The sequence below is a fragment of the Protomyctophum parallelum genome (assembly GCF_964188405.1).
Source record: "Protomyctophum parallelum genome assembly, chromosome: 15".
Lineage (NCBI taxonomy): Eukaryota > Metazoa > Chordata > Actinopteri > Myctophiformes > Myctophidae > Protomyctophum > Protomyctophum parallelum.
In genome coordinates this window covers 8,100,489-8,117,748 of record NC_139710.1, presented here as the reverse complement: position 1 = coordinate 8,117,748, position 17,260 = coordinate 8,100,489, and the positions used below count along the sequence as shown (strand labels likewise).

Sequence of the window (17,260 nt, the reverse complement as noted above, 5' to 3'; positions counted from 1 at the left end):
GACCTTGCCAGACAATGAGTGGAATTGATGGAGCCTTTCATCTCTGGAGGGCCGTTCCCACACTCAGCCATAAAATGGATAGAACACAGGCTGGAATAATGGAGCCAGGAGAAAATGTAAGGTGTACGTTTTTCCTTGCACAAAAGCTGACTTGGTAAATAATAGTTACAGGGGGAGAAAAATCACTATGTGGTAATGTGTACGGAGGTTAAGTACCTGCTGTTGACCAGATGATTAGGAGTAAAAGCACACAACGCTAAAGTGAAACCAGCAGATGCTACCCGTAGAAGGAATATGTGGCTCAATTACCGTCTTCCTAAATTGAAAGTGATAGTGATTTAAGTCTTCCCAATATACCCAGCCCCCCTTCTGGCAGGCAGTCTTTTCCAGGAGCCCTTTTTAAAGGGAAAAAAATAAGGGGAAAAAAAAACTGTGCAAGAGTGTGAGACAGAAGGCCAGCATTGATTTTCAATAACATCCCCTAATGACTTGGCCGCTGTTTGATCCACGCTGTCATTATGCACTGGTACCCTGGGACAGGATTGGTTTGGTCTTGAAGCGTGTGCGGTGGAGAGAGGGAGAGCTCAGGAGGGCATTACCAGGATGAATTGGCCGTCTCCGGACAGGCAGCGAGCAGAGGATAGGTCTTGTCAATAAGCGGGACGGGGCGCCTCAGGGCCTCCTGCTCGGTCCACTCTGCATTGCCCTCAGGCCTCATTAGGGAAACGGATGAGTGGAGCGCATGAGAAAACAAGTGGAGGGGAGAAGGAGAACGGGGGAGAGGAGAGCCTCTTCTTCTACACCTCTATCCAATAGTCTGCCTCTCAGGCATTGCTCCCTTTAATGAGTCCAGACCGCAGGTCAATATGCCGCTGGGCTGCCCAGTCAATACCGGTTACCTGCAACACAAACACTCAAAACCTGCTTTCTTACAAAATCAATGTCCTATTAGTCCCACCCTCTATTGCCTTGCCCCAATCTCATTGATTCTACTCTGGAGAGCTCTGCAGCCAATGTATGATATATTAGACTCAAATCATCATCGTCATCGTCATCATCATGGCTTAGGCTACAATTTCAAACTAATAGCTTTATATGAGATGAGCAAATACTGCAACGCTTCAAGCTGAGACATGCATGAGCACTATTGGCAAACACATAATCCACCGTTTCTTCTAGTGATTTTTACATTATTGCCAAATACAAATTGTCGGTTTGTGATACAAGTTAATTAATTCGATGGATTCAGTGATGAAAAAGGCTGATGAAAGACAAGCAACAAAACTGTCGAGACATTAGGTCCAAACTTTATTCCTTACATTTTAAACCATGAATGTTCATTTTTGTTTTTTTGTTTTTTTTGCACGCCTAAAACTCTACTTGTTTTGTATACAAGAGTCTAAGAAAAACAACTGCACAACACCACAAGGTCGACAGAGAAAGTCCTATTGCCGCCCGCTCAGTCAACAACTGTCCTCCATTTTCTGTACGGGGCTGTATGCTTCTGTGGTCCAGTTCATGACCTGGAAGTCTTTAGGTTTTCTAATTCCATCGTTTTCATTGGCAATTATAAACTGGTTTTATAATCCTAGTTGGTTCCATTGTCACCAGTATCCACTGTTCTCTCGGGGTGGTCTCTCCATCAGGGTCCTTTGTGGCACTTTGCATAGGTTGCAGATGATCCTTCTAGGCCCCTATATGACGCTTCCCTCCCATTGGCCAGGCTTTTCTGTTACCATGGTTTTTTCAACAGGGAAGTGGTTATCCATCCATGTTTGATTTCATTTTGTTTTTCTAGAAACATTTAAAAAGCCTAATAAATTTACACTGTTATTTTTGCAGCAAAGGAATATCAACAAGTTATTTACATGAATTTTCTTTACAGAGACCGAACAAAGACCTTGTAATATATATTTATCTGCATATCTCAAAAGGCAAAACAAGTGAACGAAACAAATTGGTAATGTAACATTGTACATTGGCATTATTCATGAGGATATCCTGGTACCATGAGGTCAAATCACTGTTGAGCAAAAGTCAAAAATCAAAATCCAGTCTTTACAGTGGGCCATAATGGATTATGTCTCACAATGAACTGGGATTAAATATCGGAAAAAGAGTGACTAATGCACAAAATACATAAAATTCATAAAAAGATGCCTATACACGGAACAAGGATAGGAAAATGTACAAACTCATTTCAGGATCTCTCTTTTCGCACAAAGCCGAAAAAAGGTTGGATTAATATATTATTAATAATAATTATCAAATACTTAAGTCGGATATAAACATACACATAATTTGTGTTCTCTTCACCGACATTATTCGATCTGCAAGTTTGCTGAAAATAAAATCATGGCATGTGCTTTGTCAGCCCTGCACACCTTTAATTTGTACAATCATACCATTTTCCTCAGAGTGATTTTCTTTTTTGCTCTTCTCTAGTGAAAAGCAGTGCATTTTGTTCACAATAAGATTTCAAATTCAGGGTAAAGGGGGTTGGGGCTTGTGAGTTCATCGTGTAAGCGCTTATGTCATTTTCAGTCCAGGAAGCTACCGTGCCTCAACCTCTTTGGGGTTGCGGGATGGAGAGTAGTCCCGAGGGTCCTGTGTGGTGGTGGTGATGGGGGTAGTCCGCCTGGGAGAACCCGGCCTGGCACTGCCTGCGGGCACAAGGGGAGGGGGGGCACTGAGTGCAGCGGTGGGGGGTGTCCGGTTGAGCAGGCCGTTGTGTCCTGTGGAGGGGCTGAGTCTGGGGTACATGCCGCCACCCAGCGGAGACATGAAAGGGGGCATGTGGGCAAGGTGGCCCTCCATGGGCGACTGGTGCAGCTGGTGGAGGCGTGCTCGGTCGAGCTCCTCCCGCAGGTGTTGCCGCTCGCGCTCCTCCGCCTGCTGCCGCATCCTCTCGTGCTCCCGCCGCACCTCCAGGAGATGCTCGTGGTGGCTGTAGTCGTGGGCCTCCCGCTCGCGGTACGCCCGCTCCTGGTCATACATCGTGGGGAAGCGGTGGCCCTGCTCGGCCCTCAGCTGGAAGTCCATGCGGCGCTGCAGGTCCAGGCTGCGGTACGCCTCTCTCAGCGGGTCCCAGGGAAAGGCAGGGTGAGGCAGGCGCTCCCTCCCTGCCGCCAGCGGACTCACGCCCATGAAGGGAGCCATGCGGGCTCGGTCGAGAACGTTGAGGCTGCCCATCTGGTGCATGGCGCTCATGGACAGGGGCAGCGAGTGGGCCATTTGCATCCCGTGGAGGCCGTGGCCCGGCATCTCGTTGCCGCGAGGCGAGGGCTGAGGAGGCTGCTGTGTCAGAGGCGGATGGTGGTGGTGAGGATGACTGGGCTGGGAGACGGGAGGCATGATGGGAGCTGCGGGAGCAGGGGGCAGCGAGGCAGGCTCAGAGCTGACCACCACCACCTCCTGCTCCTCCTTCCTCTCCTCCTTGATCTTCATGTCGTTCTTCACCTTGTGGAGGAGATCCGCCGAGGAGGGCGGAGGCTCTTTCCTCTCGCCGTCCTTGTGCATGGGCGGGTGTGGCCCGTTGCCGGCCATCATTCCTTTCATGGGCTGCTCGCTGAGCATCGCCTTCGAGTACGGAGAGGGGGAGCGGTGTATGGGCTTGACGGGGTCTTCTGAAGATCTCCTGTCCAGCACGTCCTTCCCAGGGGAGCGGCTCTCCTTCACCTTAATGTCTGAGGTCTCTCGGTGACGCTCCAGCAGCTCCTTCTCAGCCTCGCGGACCCGATCCACGCTGCCAGTACTCCCGCTGTGGTGTCGTCCCGAGTCGCTGGAGTTCTGGCTGTTGGAGCGGATGAGGCTGCTGATCTGATAACTGACCGGCGCCGAGGCCGGAGACGAGCGGTTGGAGTGGCGGTTCCGGTCCACCGAATCTCTGGAAAAAGGGCGTATACACTGTTACTATATCCCATTCTGACCTGAGATCAGATTCATACGAGGTTTCCACTGGACACACACTGATCTGATTAACCCATTCTGACCTGAGATCAGATTCTAAAAATGTCAGTCGTTCTTCGATTTTTTTCAAAAATAGCAGAGCTTGTAGATCTGCTATTTTTAAATAGCTAAAGCATAACATGCATGCTAACACCAAAATGGGTTCCCGTTCAGAATGGGATATACACTGAAATGTTCAATGTATATGCAATTGATTATCAATGTATTGTTGCACATTTCACAGCTGCATTAAGATGCATTAACTAAATAATAACTTAATAAAAAAAACTTGATCTCATAAAGATACGTTATAATTTATTGTTATTATTAATATTTGAATATGTAGCAATAATGGGCCAATCAGGACATACTTTCGATATTTAATAATATTGTGATACAGACTAGTAAATGTACGCTAAAACTATTCTTCTTCTTTTCCAAATCTAACTCAAACCTCAAGACCCACCTGTCTTTTTCTTTCTCTTCTTTCCCGACAGAGGAGTCCCTTTTCTCTCGCTCCCTCTCTCTGTCTCTGTCTCTCTCTCGCTCCCTCTCCCGGTCTCGCTCTTGACTGTTGGCCGACCCGCTCCTCTCGATGTCTGCAGACTTGGGCCACTGGGGCGGGGTGGGGAAAGACGGCGGGGTGCGGTGCAGCCTGTTCCAGGTGTCGTGGTGCGGGCTGCCAAAGTTGGGCAGGCCCCCCGGGCCCTCCTTGGGGCCAAACACACTGTTGGAACCTGAGAAGAGAGAGAGGGGGACAGGGGGACAGGGGACGCAGGGGCTGTTAGTTCAAATGAAAACCCAAATCCAAACCTCTTGATGGAGATGAAGGACGAGTGGCAACCAGAGGAGGGTAAAAAAAAAAAGAATCAACCACAAAAGCTGCTTTTGTCTCTCGATGCTCTCCTGCTGAAGCTCTGTGTACAAAGACCAGTTAGAGGTTAATGGCTTCACCCCTCCAACTTGCTGCTGGACCGAATGGGCTTTCCCCCCCCCCCCCCCCCCCCCCAATTCATTGCTCTTCATTCTCATGAGCCTTTTTTTCTTCATTGGATGAAGGGCTGGAGGGGAAGACACTCAATTGCCCCGTGGGGTTGAGGGTTGTGAAAAGCCAGGGAGACCTCAGCATTCCATAGCGTTTGTTTCGCTGACATCCATTTTGCTACAGGGCGGCTGATTTGGCAGAGAATAGCAGCGAGGGGCGAGAAACGAGAAGAGGAGGGAGCGAGGGGGAGGGTAGTGTGAAGGGGGAAGAAAGTGAGAGAGAGAGAGAGAGAGAGAGAGAGCGAGAGAGAGAGAGAGAGAGAGAGGGGTAGAGAAAAGGAGTGAGTCTTCCACGGCGGTAGTGTGAAGAGGCTTGTCGAATAATTAATAGATGAATAGCGACCAAACAGCAGGCCCTGGAGTGCGTGTTGGCAGTGGTGCAGCCAGATTACAGCCAGGCTTTCAGGCTTTTGGGCCTAGAGAGGCGAGGAGAGGAGAGTAGAGGAAAGGAAGGGAGAGGAGGGAAGGGGAAGGGGAAGGGAGCTGTACCGTGCTGCCTGCTTGGATTGGTCCTCCCTAGACTGGGGTTAGGCTTTGGCTTAAAAAGGCAGAGCTAAGTGCCTTGATTTTTATTCTTATTTTCCTTTCCCTCCCAGCTCTCCCTGTGGTCTAAGACTGAACTGCTCTCCTCTGTCACTGGCCATGATATGGGACAGGCCCCAGTATGAAGGGGGTATGGGTGAGGTGGAAGGGAGGAGGGTATGAGGGAGGGGGAGGGAGAGCGAGGGGGGGGGGCCAGCGCTTACCAAGCGAGGGGTTGCCTAATCCTCCGAAGGCACTGGTTGAAAGGTTGCCGAGGCCGCCAAAGGTACTGGAGCGACTGAAAGGATCTGCAAAATGCCAAACAGGGGATTAGCAAAAAAGGGGGGTGCCGTCTAAAGTAGCAGCCCCCCCCCCCCCCCCCCCGCCCCCACCCATCCACCCACACCCACCCGACCGTTTCACTCTGCTTTTCTCTTACAAGCGAGCTGTGGGTTTGGCGTTTTTTTGGCACTCCCGAGTCCCTACCGACTTAGCTTCTCTGTCTTGATAATCCTTGCTGCATGTATGTAGCCAAGCCTCCAAGACCCTGCCCCCCCCCCCCCCCCCCCCCCTCCCACTGGCTGTACTGTGACTAGGGGCAACACACGCCTGACGGGACAGTGGGGCGGCTTGTGCAAGTTGGAGTGGAGCCGAGAAGTGGACTTACAGCTGGACGGGGGAGGATGGAGGATGGGGGTGAAGGGACTACAGTGACGGGATTGGAGGGTAGGTTCCACTGCAGGGGGGAAGGGGGGGGGGGGGTGTTGCCGGGTGTCATACATACGTCGGTACAGTAGATAAACTACAGCCTCTGTATGTATGGAGAAAACATACCTATACTCACCTGAGAAATTAGTAAACAATGATTAGGTTAAGGTGTTAAGACATTTTTAGCTGATGATCTGATCCAATGCAGAGACGTGAATGTGAACTAAATATGAACGGCCTAATACTTCAATTCCAAAATCATCGACGGCCGACAATAATAAAGGAACAGTTTAACCACTTAAAAACCCCTAGTAAACTAATGCTCTGCTGACCCCGGGTCAGCTCTGTACTTACTACTTGGTCTCTTCTACACCATCTCCTGGCCAAAAACAGCCCATCTACAAGCTTGTAGATTTGTAATTTAAAGCAAATATTCCCCACAGAGTAGGGATGCTAGGTTGACTAGCATCTGTGTGGTTTGAAGGTATATTGTATTATTGAGATGCTACTTGATCCCATGGACATCCAGGCAATTGAGCTAAAACAGGTTAAGCTAAACCTTCAACATTCATTCAAACTGTATACAGAGACATAAAAACGTATCTAATAGGTCTGCCTAGCTGACTAAGTAGGAAAGATAATAACATTTCCCTCCAAACAATCTATCTCTTTAACATACCAGAGAAGCTACAACAATGATGAACTCAAAATACTATATGTGGTCACATATTTAACTCAAACAAACGAGGAAACAAATTGCTTCAGGAAACAGCAGTTATACAGGATTTAAGGATTTCTGACATTGGTAATGAAAACGGCCTCATCAATAAATCAGAAAAGACAACAACTGGAAAATCTCTCCCAGTCTCACACTTGAATTCCTGGGCAGGCGCCCAAACTCCCCCCTCTCTCAAAGTCTTTCTCCTCTGTGCACCATGTGTTTATAAGCTCAAACTGGATTGACTCAAGGGCTTATCCCGTGAAATCACCTTGCCGCTGCAAACCCAAACAATGTCTCAGATGGAACAGAGCAAAAAATGAGGAAAAACTATGAAAGGCAGATTCAACTTTAAAAGCCCACACAAAAACAGGAGCAGTTAACATAGTCGTATTTGTTGTGGCCATCTTCCTTGCTCTCTAAGGCCATCCAGAGCAACGCTAGTAAAAGAGAGAGAATTGTCTTGTCTGAACAAAAGGAAGGATGAAACATAGGTCTGGACATTGGAAAGACTAGGCCACTTCTCCACCAGCCCAGACAGTGGGGTGGAAGGGGGTTATTCAAGGCTATATATTATGATACACTGGGGCCGATTTTTACAACTGCATCTTCCTCCACAACTCTGAAATGAGAGGGAGTGTGATGCCAGCAACATAGGGCTGCTACACCGGCCAACCGAGACCCAAGTTTACCTCCACAGATGAAAGCCGTAAATATTTAAACTTCAGCAAAACTGTCAAATTACACCTGGGTGTTTGAAATATGAGTAAATCAGAAAAGAGAGCAAAATAAAGGGAGAAGAAAAAGCGGATGAAAGAAGAAGTAAAAAAAAAAGAAGAATAGGTGAATGTGCGGTTACTTACACTTACCTGCCAAGTGGCTAGGAGGCAGGAAGCCGCTGGGATGGGGCGAGTGACCATAGGGGGAGGGTGTTGGGTGGCCAGATGCTATTGGTGAAGAGATGGAAAGAGATGTTAACATTATCCAATCAGTTAAAGGATGGTCAGCGAGGGACTCAGTACATAAAAAAACCCTCTGAATCTGACATGTGTGTGACATTTGGACCCTTATGAGTGACCAAGACCCTAGAATAGATTCATCCAATTAGGAAAGTCACATTTTATGGGAGAATGCAAAAAAAAGCACCCATTGATAAACACACAAACAAAAACTAATCAAAAGAAAAATAACATCTACACACAGATTGGATTGTTTTTGTTTTGTTTTCACAAGGCAATGTTGCGACAACTTGCGAGCAGTCACGTCTAGTATGATGCCATATAGCATGACAGGGCGCGATGATGAAACACCGCCGTTCAGAGTATGGGAAAGTCTCCCCATTGGCTTAAAGGACAGCCAATGATCAAAAAGTGTCAAGAAAGTCTTGCATTGGTGTTGCATAAGAGAGCACCGAAGTCCTGACGTAACTCGCTCATCCCGACCATTCCCCTGGTTCGCGGAAGTAATTTCTCTATGGAGAATAACATGGGGTGATCTTAATATCGTCTACTATAAGCGTTGTGGTCCAAAAATAAACAAGCTGTCTCCGTTATTGTCAGGGAGGTGTCTCTGTATCGTTTGCAACAGTCAGTCACTCATATATGATACAGTCTGCTTCTAGCGAAAATGTAACTAATTCAGTAGCAGTAACATTAGCGTTTTCTCTCAGTCAGTTGATTCTTCATATCCATATGAGTGAAGCGGCCGGGATGACATGTTCATTTTTCAAACACTGTTCTTATATGAAGCAATCTAAAAATCCTCCTATGGCGATTTCAATGCAACTAAAAAAAGACATGAACCTGGGGACTGACGCCCTCTACTGAAAGTGACGTCACACTTCGGTGCTCTAGAGTTGACTAGACTAGTTGCATCGTCGACCAGCTGCTCTTCAAGCAAGCTGGTAAAATATCTTCAACAGCAAAGCCTATACATGCTAAAAGCTAATTATCGAGATGATTCATCAATGGCCTGAGATGAAAAACAAAACACACAGCACATAGCTTCTTATTTCTTGTTGCTGTGTACACTAGTGTGCGACTGTTGTGTGCACGCACACGCTTAGCCCATTCTGAACGGGCACCCATTTTGGTGTCAGCATCATGTTGTGCTTTAGCTATTTAAAAATAGCAGATCTACAAGCTCATATCGCGCCACCGAGTGGCGCGATACGAGCTTGTAGGTCTGCTATTTTTGAAAAATCGAAGAGCGACTGACATTTCTAGAATCTGATCTCAGGTCAGAATGGGTTCATCAGACCAGTGTGTGTCCGGCGGAAACCTCGTATGAATCTGATCTCAGGTCAGAATGGGTTAGAGGATGCACATCAGTGATGCAGTCAGCTGCTGAAACAAAGTTGACCCAGTGTTTCCCTTCACCCGCATTTCCATGAATTGCTAATCAAAGAGCCAATTACACGAGTGCTAATGACACGCCACCACTGCATAATTAGCAGGGAAAGGCCGATCGCCCTGCTGTTGCCCTCCAACGCAGGGCACATCAGTCAATTACCAAACACAGAGAACCATCCATATTCATACACATGACATCATCTGAGCCACGTGTTTAGCAAAACATTTAGCACAACCACACTACAATTGAATGAACGGAACACAAGGCGAGGACACTTTAAAAAAAAAAAGAGCAGAAGCATGTGGTTAATTGCTGCTGTGAGAATAACAATTATGACAGCCATACATTTAAAAACAGCTGGTTAGCAACTTAGCATACACAAAAAAATCCTGATGGAGAGCTTCTAAGATGGGAAAGTATCCTGTGTGTGCTTGTTGAAAAGGCTTGGAACAGTTTGGTTTTTCAAGATTTCTTCATTTATTTTTATAATTGACCTTGCAGGCAAACAAGTGAGGGGCGCCTCACTTCTTTTAACGAACATCGTACTCTGTACTATGTTTGTTTAAAGTGCTCTAAACAAACATTAGAAAGCCTCAACGACACCACACACACACATTGTTTTTTTAGGACATTTAATTTGGCTTTCTTTGTGGTTGTATGAGAACCGAGGCTTCATCTACTGACCTGTAGTGGAGAAGAGGGGTCGTGCCAGGTCGTGGGGGTACGGGAAGCCAGGCAACACTCCTGGAGCTGGCGGTCGACTGAACAAGTCCAGCTTCCCATTCATGTCCAACTTATGAGGGTCGAGCTGCATTTGCTGTGAGACATGCACCCAACGAGAGAGAAAGAGAGAGAGAGAGAGAGAGAGAGAGAACTTAGTTTCAAAACAAATCTAATGCAAGCAGGGATTTATAGTGCAGAAACATTAACACAAGTTGACAAAAGTGAAGAGAGAAAAAGTGAGCGATAGAAACACGGAGAAGGCCAAAGTCAAAGTGAGTGAGAGTGAGATCAGTATAAGCAGTGAACGATGACTACACATTGAGTCCAGTAGCGCCAAAAACGGCTTATCTCCACACCAAACTGGGTGAAAGATCCGAGGCCCAGACAAACATCAACAAAGGCTCTACGGGCCCTAATCCCGGCCCACTGTGTCATAACAAAATATGTGTAAGCTGATTAGGGACAGTAAAGCCTAGGGGAAAGGGGGATGGGGAGCTCGGGAGGAATTACCTTGATGGGGAGAGTCTCATCAGCAAAGGTTCTCTATTGTACATTTACATTTTCCTATACAGTAAGGTTTCCATTTTTGGCCCATTTCCATGATTTTTTCCAGCATCTGCATTATGAGAATTCGAATTTTGTGTGTTGAAAACCAGATTTAAGTTTGCTCAGGTCTTGTTTTGGCTCACTAAATCTATCCTGTGTGAGATTAATGTCATGATGTCTAAATAGTGTGGTTGGCCAGAGGGAAACCAGACTATTGTTATTGTCACTTTATTGTGAGTACTAGCTTCTGACGTCATGTGGGTCTATGGGGTATTCCATTATTCCATTATTATGATGTAACATCAGCATCTTTACTTATATAAAGTAAAATGTATTACCACACTTGCAATTGCTAATTGCATAATTCTACTTCAACATTATCATCATATAATTGGTCCGACTCCTCATGTTCATTATAAGATGGCACAATCATGGCTGTCTGCACATTGGTGGGCTGTGGATAGTTCAGAAACCTGCATAGTCTACCAATGACAACACCTTTCTCTTCCAGGAAAGTTATCATGCTGAAATAACAGTCACTGTTCTTGTATCAAAAGTAAAAAATAAATAAATGAAATGTCCAAACCTGCCTACCAATGATGTAATTGGTAGGCAGGCTGAGACACAGACAAAGTAGACAGAAATGGCACCATCATATAATGAGCATTAGTGAATACCAATTATGTGCGCTTGTGCAGTACTTTGGTTTAAAAGGGGTGAAGTGGTCCTTTAACTAGATCAACTACCAGTGATGGTTACACGCTTAAATGAGGAAACATGCAAACAGGAACATTGTCTGCATGAGCACAATGGCTGTGAACATCCACGAATGGAAGGTTATTCCAAGGTTCCACTTGTAAACTCTGGAAAGGAGTGCCAACTATATATTTAAAATATAAATGTAAAAACAAATACATTTAGTGTATGCACTTCAATCTCCCATAACACAAATTGTATGACTTCTCAGGCTGGTAAACTATGAATTCCCTGACTTTTCAGAGACTGTGGGCACACTGCATGTGACCATCCAGCTGGCTCACCTTCATCTTCTGCTGGTGATGGTAGATCTGCCAGGCGATCTGGACATGCACTGCACACCACTTGCCAGGTTTCTAAAGAATTAGAGAGAGTAACACTGGTTTGACAGCTGTTCTTCATACTTATGCTGGACTGCAGTGACCCTAACAAGAATTGTCTGGCCACGTTTCAGTATGGCTGTGTTGCTTCTTTGCTGGTCACCCTGATTGTTTTTTGCATGTTTTGTGCTCTTTGTGTTTTTAATCATTTTGCAACTGAACTGAACTAAACCGGAATGTGTTGTATTTCTCACATTAGGATCTGACTGTGAACTGTGAACTGTAAACTACAACGGAGACCCCGATGCCTGAAACTAACCCTAAAGTAGGGACTTGTTTATCAGCACTTACTTCATTATTAAGTTATAGCAACTTATAAAGCATATGTTTTTTGTCTTGGCCAGAAAGTCAAGCAATTTAAAAGAAAAGGATAAGACAGCCACTTACTCTGACAGATGTCCTGAAAGGATCTGATATCTGTATGGACAGACAGAGAAGATAAATATCATCATCATTATGATCATACCACTACCTTGAAAACATGAAAATCATGTACAGTATGTGGTGTTGTGCAGTTCAATAGGTAGAATATGGCACTGAATGAATAGAACTGTACCTCAGTCTTATAGAATGCAATGGTTGCAGATATACACACATGATGTTACACACTACTAAGGTTGCAGTAAGCATTGTTCATCCACCTTAAAATCTATGAATTCACTTAAATACATTTGGAAAAATAATGTTCACCAAATAGGAACGTATATAGGCTTCTAGTTTGAGGACGGTAAAATGCATTTGGCCGGCGATGACTACCCAAGACAGTGTTTTCATTGCATTTCATACGGGCAATATGCAAGTTTGAATAATGCCATAGTGCCTATGAGAGCCATATCTAACTGGGAAACAAATAAGTCTCTCTTCCAATTTATTTGCACAACTGACAAGGTGGTGTGCACAGGATAGGTTGCAAAACTAAATGCAACGAAAGCCTTCCTCAGCAGTTTCGCTGCGGTGTCAAACTTGCAAACCCATAAACTGTGTGCTGCCGATAAAGATGGAATGTTGACAGCCCTAAAATTAAGCTACTATCTGTGAACTACTGTAATGATCTAGAGCACTACAGATTGTGGTACTGTGCCCATCGTATGTCTTGATCTTTTGATCCCTTGTTTTGTAAAATCATTTATCTTTATTTGTCTTTTTTGCAAGCGTCATAAAGTACTCTGCCAAAGGCCTTTGGTAAAAGCATGTCATAAATACACTGGAGTTTGATTCTTTCCATGTCCACCAGAGACAGATTTTATTTGACCAGAGGGGTTGAGATCAGGACTTGGGCACAGGTGGGCTGATCGAGCCTGTGAACTTCGCTTAGCAGGATATCTCATTGGTATCACCGGTTCTCAGAATGGGGTCTGGGGGCCCCCTGACCTGAGATCAGATTCATACGAGGTTTCCACTGGACACACGCCGGTCTGACGAACCCATTCTGACCTGAGATCAGATTCTAAAAAATGTCAGTCGTTCTTCGATTTTTTTCAAAAATAGCAGACCTACAAGCTCATATCGCGCCACCGAGTGGCGCGATATGAGCTTGTAGATCTGCTATTTTTAAATAGCTGAAGCACAACACGATGCTAACACCAAAATGGGTTCCCGTTCAGAATGGGTTAAGGAGTTATGGGTGTGAGTTAAAATAACACTGAGGAATTCATAACGTGTATTGGGGTCCCAGAGATAAAGATCAAATAGGGGGTCCGTGGACAATTTCATAGCAAACTGGGGGTCCTTGGAATTAGAGGTTAAGAATCACTGTGCCATATCAAGGCTGAAGAACACAGCTCTGGAGCGTCTTACCCTGGGGTCCTTCTGTAGGAGTGTGTGAGGTACTCCACCCGGTCGACCTCCTACGTCAATAGGATTGGACGCCTGAAAGGCAGGGAAAGGAGCAGAGATGGATTGAAGGATAGAAAGGAACTAAAAACATGCAGAGACTTTCTAGATTTACAAAACAAATCTAGTTCAAAGTAACATGTTTAGCCGTGTGGTGCAGAAGCATGAACAAACATAAATGTGGAACATGTACCGTACACTCCAAACACTAGGAATAGTTGATCTAACACACAAGGAGACCCTCCAGCTAGCAACGCCAGCATCAATATAGCCCAATAACCCCCAACTCTGGGGAAGTATACCATACTAATCCTCACCTACTGCTACTCTAAGTCTGACGTCAATAGATAGCTCTTCAATAATACTCTGGGCACAGAGCAAGGCCACATTAATACCACAGCCCAAAGCCTTTGGAGTCTGAATGACTATATCAGCCCTATCCATCCCACTGTCCAGGATCAGAGTAATACCCAGGTTACCCTCTACCCTGGCCCCCCTCCGAAATACTTAACATGGGCCTTGAACACTGCAGCAAAGAGCCCATGCCCTGTTCACCTGCCCATTTGGACAGAGAGAGACCCCAGGCAGAGAAAAGGGGATTCCTGTCCGTGACAGAAAGCCCCCTGGGAAGAATTAAGGGCAGATCGGTGGATTCAGGCCAGCTTTGATTGGTGGCTTACACTGGGTTACAGCCACTGGGCCCCTGCCAGACCCCTTCCCCAACTGCCTCCCCCTTGTCCCAGATTGTGTCACACACCAACCATTGTTATCTCACTTGGCACGGGTCAATACCACCCGGCATGGCTCAGCACGGAGCGTTGTGCAGAGTCCAGGCCAAAGCTGAACCAGCCAGCTTTAGAGGGAATAGGAGGGCAGAGCCATGAGGTTTAATAGGATCCTGTTCTGTTTCCCTTCAGCTACTGCTTCCTCTGCTAGGCTGAATGTTAAGCAAGGATTTGGTGCTATTCACCCAATGCTGGCCTCATTTCCTGGGTGAAATGGCAAGAGGGATATGGGGTGATGTTTTGCGTGAAAGCATGTTACTGTGTGTTTAATAAGGTATGAAATTGTGTGTGTGTGTGTGTGTGTGTGTGTGTGTGTGTTTGTGTTCTCCTATGACTGATAGAGCGTACATGCAGAGTGTAATGGTATGCTGAGTGAGTTTCTGTTTGTGCTGTCCTGCATGTAAGACCACCAGAGGCTTTCTGGCTTGTTTTGTGTGTTCAGATTTCTGTATATTTTCGTGTTTCTGCATATAGGCAAACATATGTGTTGGTTTGCATGTGCAGTTTATTTGTGTATGTGTTATTACATTTCTAGGGCTGTGAATGCTCCTGGCTGAAAGTTTTCCTGGTATCGAATTATTCATGTTCCACATTTTGGTGGAGTCAGGACAATCAAATGAGTATAGGTGTATGTTACGTTGCCCTTCTGTTTGCAAAACATACACATGAAGTTGTGTGTGTATAATTTCTGTACATTGTAGCGCTTCTGTGTGTGGTCATAATGAGTCAGTTTGTGCATGTGTGGTTTGTTTGCGTTTGTGTTCAAACGTCGCAACTCACTTTTAAAACACATTAACTGCCAGGTATTAATTAATTTAATTCACAGCAGCAAGCAGTACAACGTTTTGACCTTGGGGCCTTTCTTGCGTTTGTTGGTCTGTTGGTCATGTTTCTGTCTGTTTTTGTAAAGAAGGCATTGCTTTGTAGTTGTGGTTTCCACAACTGCAAAGCAAGGGCCCGGAATACTACTACTACTAGTTTTATTATATATCTATTTTCTAAGCCATCTAGTCAGGTGCTAATGTAGGCTGGGAAAACCAGGCGGGTGCAATTTGTAGAACTGAGAATAAGGCTATACCACTAGCAATTGAGAGCCATTGGAGCCATTGGTTTAGAAACTACACATGGATGCTAATGACGGGCAAGGTATCTGAGGCTAACCTTGGGCTGGAAGGCTCCTTGCAGTGAGCTGAAGGGTCCTGAGTGTGGTAGCAGCGGGGGCATGCCTGGCATGGTGGGGGGATAAGAGGGGAAGAACTGGGGAGGAGACAAAACCAAAACTCATAAAAAACACATCATAAGGTATGTGCAATGTGCATACATACGGTACACAAACACAGAGCAGTACGCACCATTAAAGAAATGAAAAGAAAAAAAAAGTTGTCATGGCATGTTCAAATATTATGTTCAAATATTTGATTTGCCAAATGCAAATAGCTGGGAACTTGAGTAAGCGAGACTTACGTTTGAATGTCTGATGAATGGATTGTCCAGCTTGGGAGCGTATTTGTCGAACTAAAAAAAGAAAAGAGAGAAGTGCATTAGGGGAAATCACCAAAAGTATCAACAATGTCAAAAGCTCTTCAAAGAAAACCTGCATTAAACATACATCCCCCATTATTTCCACATCAGAATTCCCAGAGCATATGATTGAGCTCTGGCACCAGTATAAAGCAGGGGGGTTATGATATGACATAATAAGCCCTAGAGTAAAACAACTGGCTCACATTGGGTTATGGGTTTAACTTAAAGCGCATGGAGAGATAGACAGCTCTAATCAGTGACAATTTCATCACTCAGGGGAACTGGCAAGACGAGGCAGAAATATGATTGTTCCAATTGACCATACAAACATCAGCTGGGTATGTAGAGACCAAACTCAGGAAAAAGGCTCAGTCGGGAACCCAGACGACGAGTTATATTTCTATTAGCTGGAAAATTTGCAGAAATGTGACGCTAATTGCTTGTGACTGCTATGGGGCTCAAAAAAGTTCTCTTTTTTCAGTGACAACCCCTTTGCACTGCTGTAGAGGGAAAGACATGTATTGTATTTTTCTCTTAGTTAGGAACCAGGACTTCAAAGAGATTTCCAGTCCAATACAGGCCAATTTTCTGTGCATAAAAACATGGAAGGAATATATAGAACCTTGTATGCGAACAGCCTGTATTTTTATGAGTGAAATTGAATCGGCGTAGACTGCATTCGGTACGGTTGGGAGCTAATTCAGGACGGCACAGCGTGAAACTGATATAACCTTGAAGGACTGAATCAATGTAATGAAACATTTTCTGAGCCAGAGCCTGCGTCTAATAGAATAATTACATTTGAGAATTTAACATATAAAAACTATAGCCTCATATGAAGTGCTGTTTCTGATCATGAGAGCCAAGACATGGGAATCTAGTTAGTAAATTGAGAAAGAGGAGAGCCGGGGAGGGAGAGAAAGAACATTTTCCCTTGTATGAATGGGGACTTTGTGCATCTGTACGTAAGCCAATCCTGAATCTATTTTGAAACAGGCTAATTGCGACTGACAGTAACTCATTCCTAGTCGGTAAATACACAAACCATTTGCAGGTACTTTTTGCGAGTGTTTTTACAAAGCACCTCTTGGCAGGCGTGGAGGTTTTTGGTGGTTTACAAAAAAAAAGAAAAATGGAAAATGAGCGGGTGCTATGAATCAATGTTTCTGTGTGTTTGTCTCCTGTGACATGGGCAGAGGAAGAGAAGGCATATGAGGGGATATAAAGTCTCTGGCTACCCGAAACTGCTGGGGGAGAGACAGTAAGAGGGAGGGAGAGCAAGAGAGAAACAGTGACTCGGTTTGGGTCGGGTCGGTCCAGTGAAGCGGAGGACACATTCATTCTCATCTGCGCACAAAGCAGTTGTAGCTGCAGTGGTGGTGGTGGTGTCAGTGGCCCAGTTTGTGGGGGCGATAATGGGC

At 45.4% G+C, this 17,260-nt stretch overlaps 1 protein-coding gene across 1 annotated transcript in view; it reads right to left on the bottom strand.

The window, feature by feature from the left end:
* Positions 1-1,287: 1,287 nt before the first annotated feature.
* Positions 1,288-17,260, bottom strand: part of fbrsl1 (fibrosin-like 1) — a 257,829-nt gene continuing 241,856 nt past the window's right edge. Inside the window, exons 9-18 of the mRNA XM_083784806.1 lie at positions 15,780-15,830; positions 15,477-15,572; positions 13,495-13,566; positions 12,085-12,114; positions 11,602-11,673; positions 9,977-10,109; positions 7,804-7,887; positions 5,739-5,822; positions 4,415-4,685; positions 1,288-3,886 (exon numbers count right to left, since the gene is read on the bottom strand). Coding sequence (XP_083640932.1) covers positions 2,554-3,886; positions 4,415-4,685; positions 5,739-5,822; positions 7,804-7,887; positions 9,977-10,109; positions 11,602-11,673; positions 12,085-12,114; positions 13,495-13,566; positions 15,477-15,572; positions 15,780-15,830 — 2,226 coding nt within the window. The 3' untranslated portion in view covers positions 1,288-2,553. The remainder of the gene's footprint in view (positions 3,887-4,414; positions 4,686-5,738; positions 5,823-7,803; positions 7,888-9,976; positions 10,110-11,601; positions 11,674-12,084; positions 12,115-13,494; positions 13,567-15,476; positions 15,573-15,779; positions 15,831-17,260) is intronic.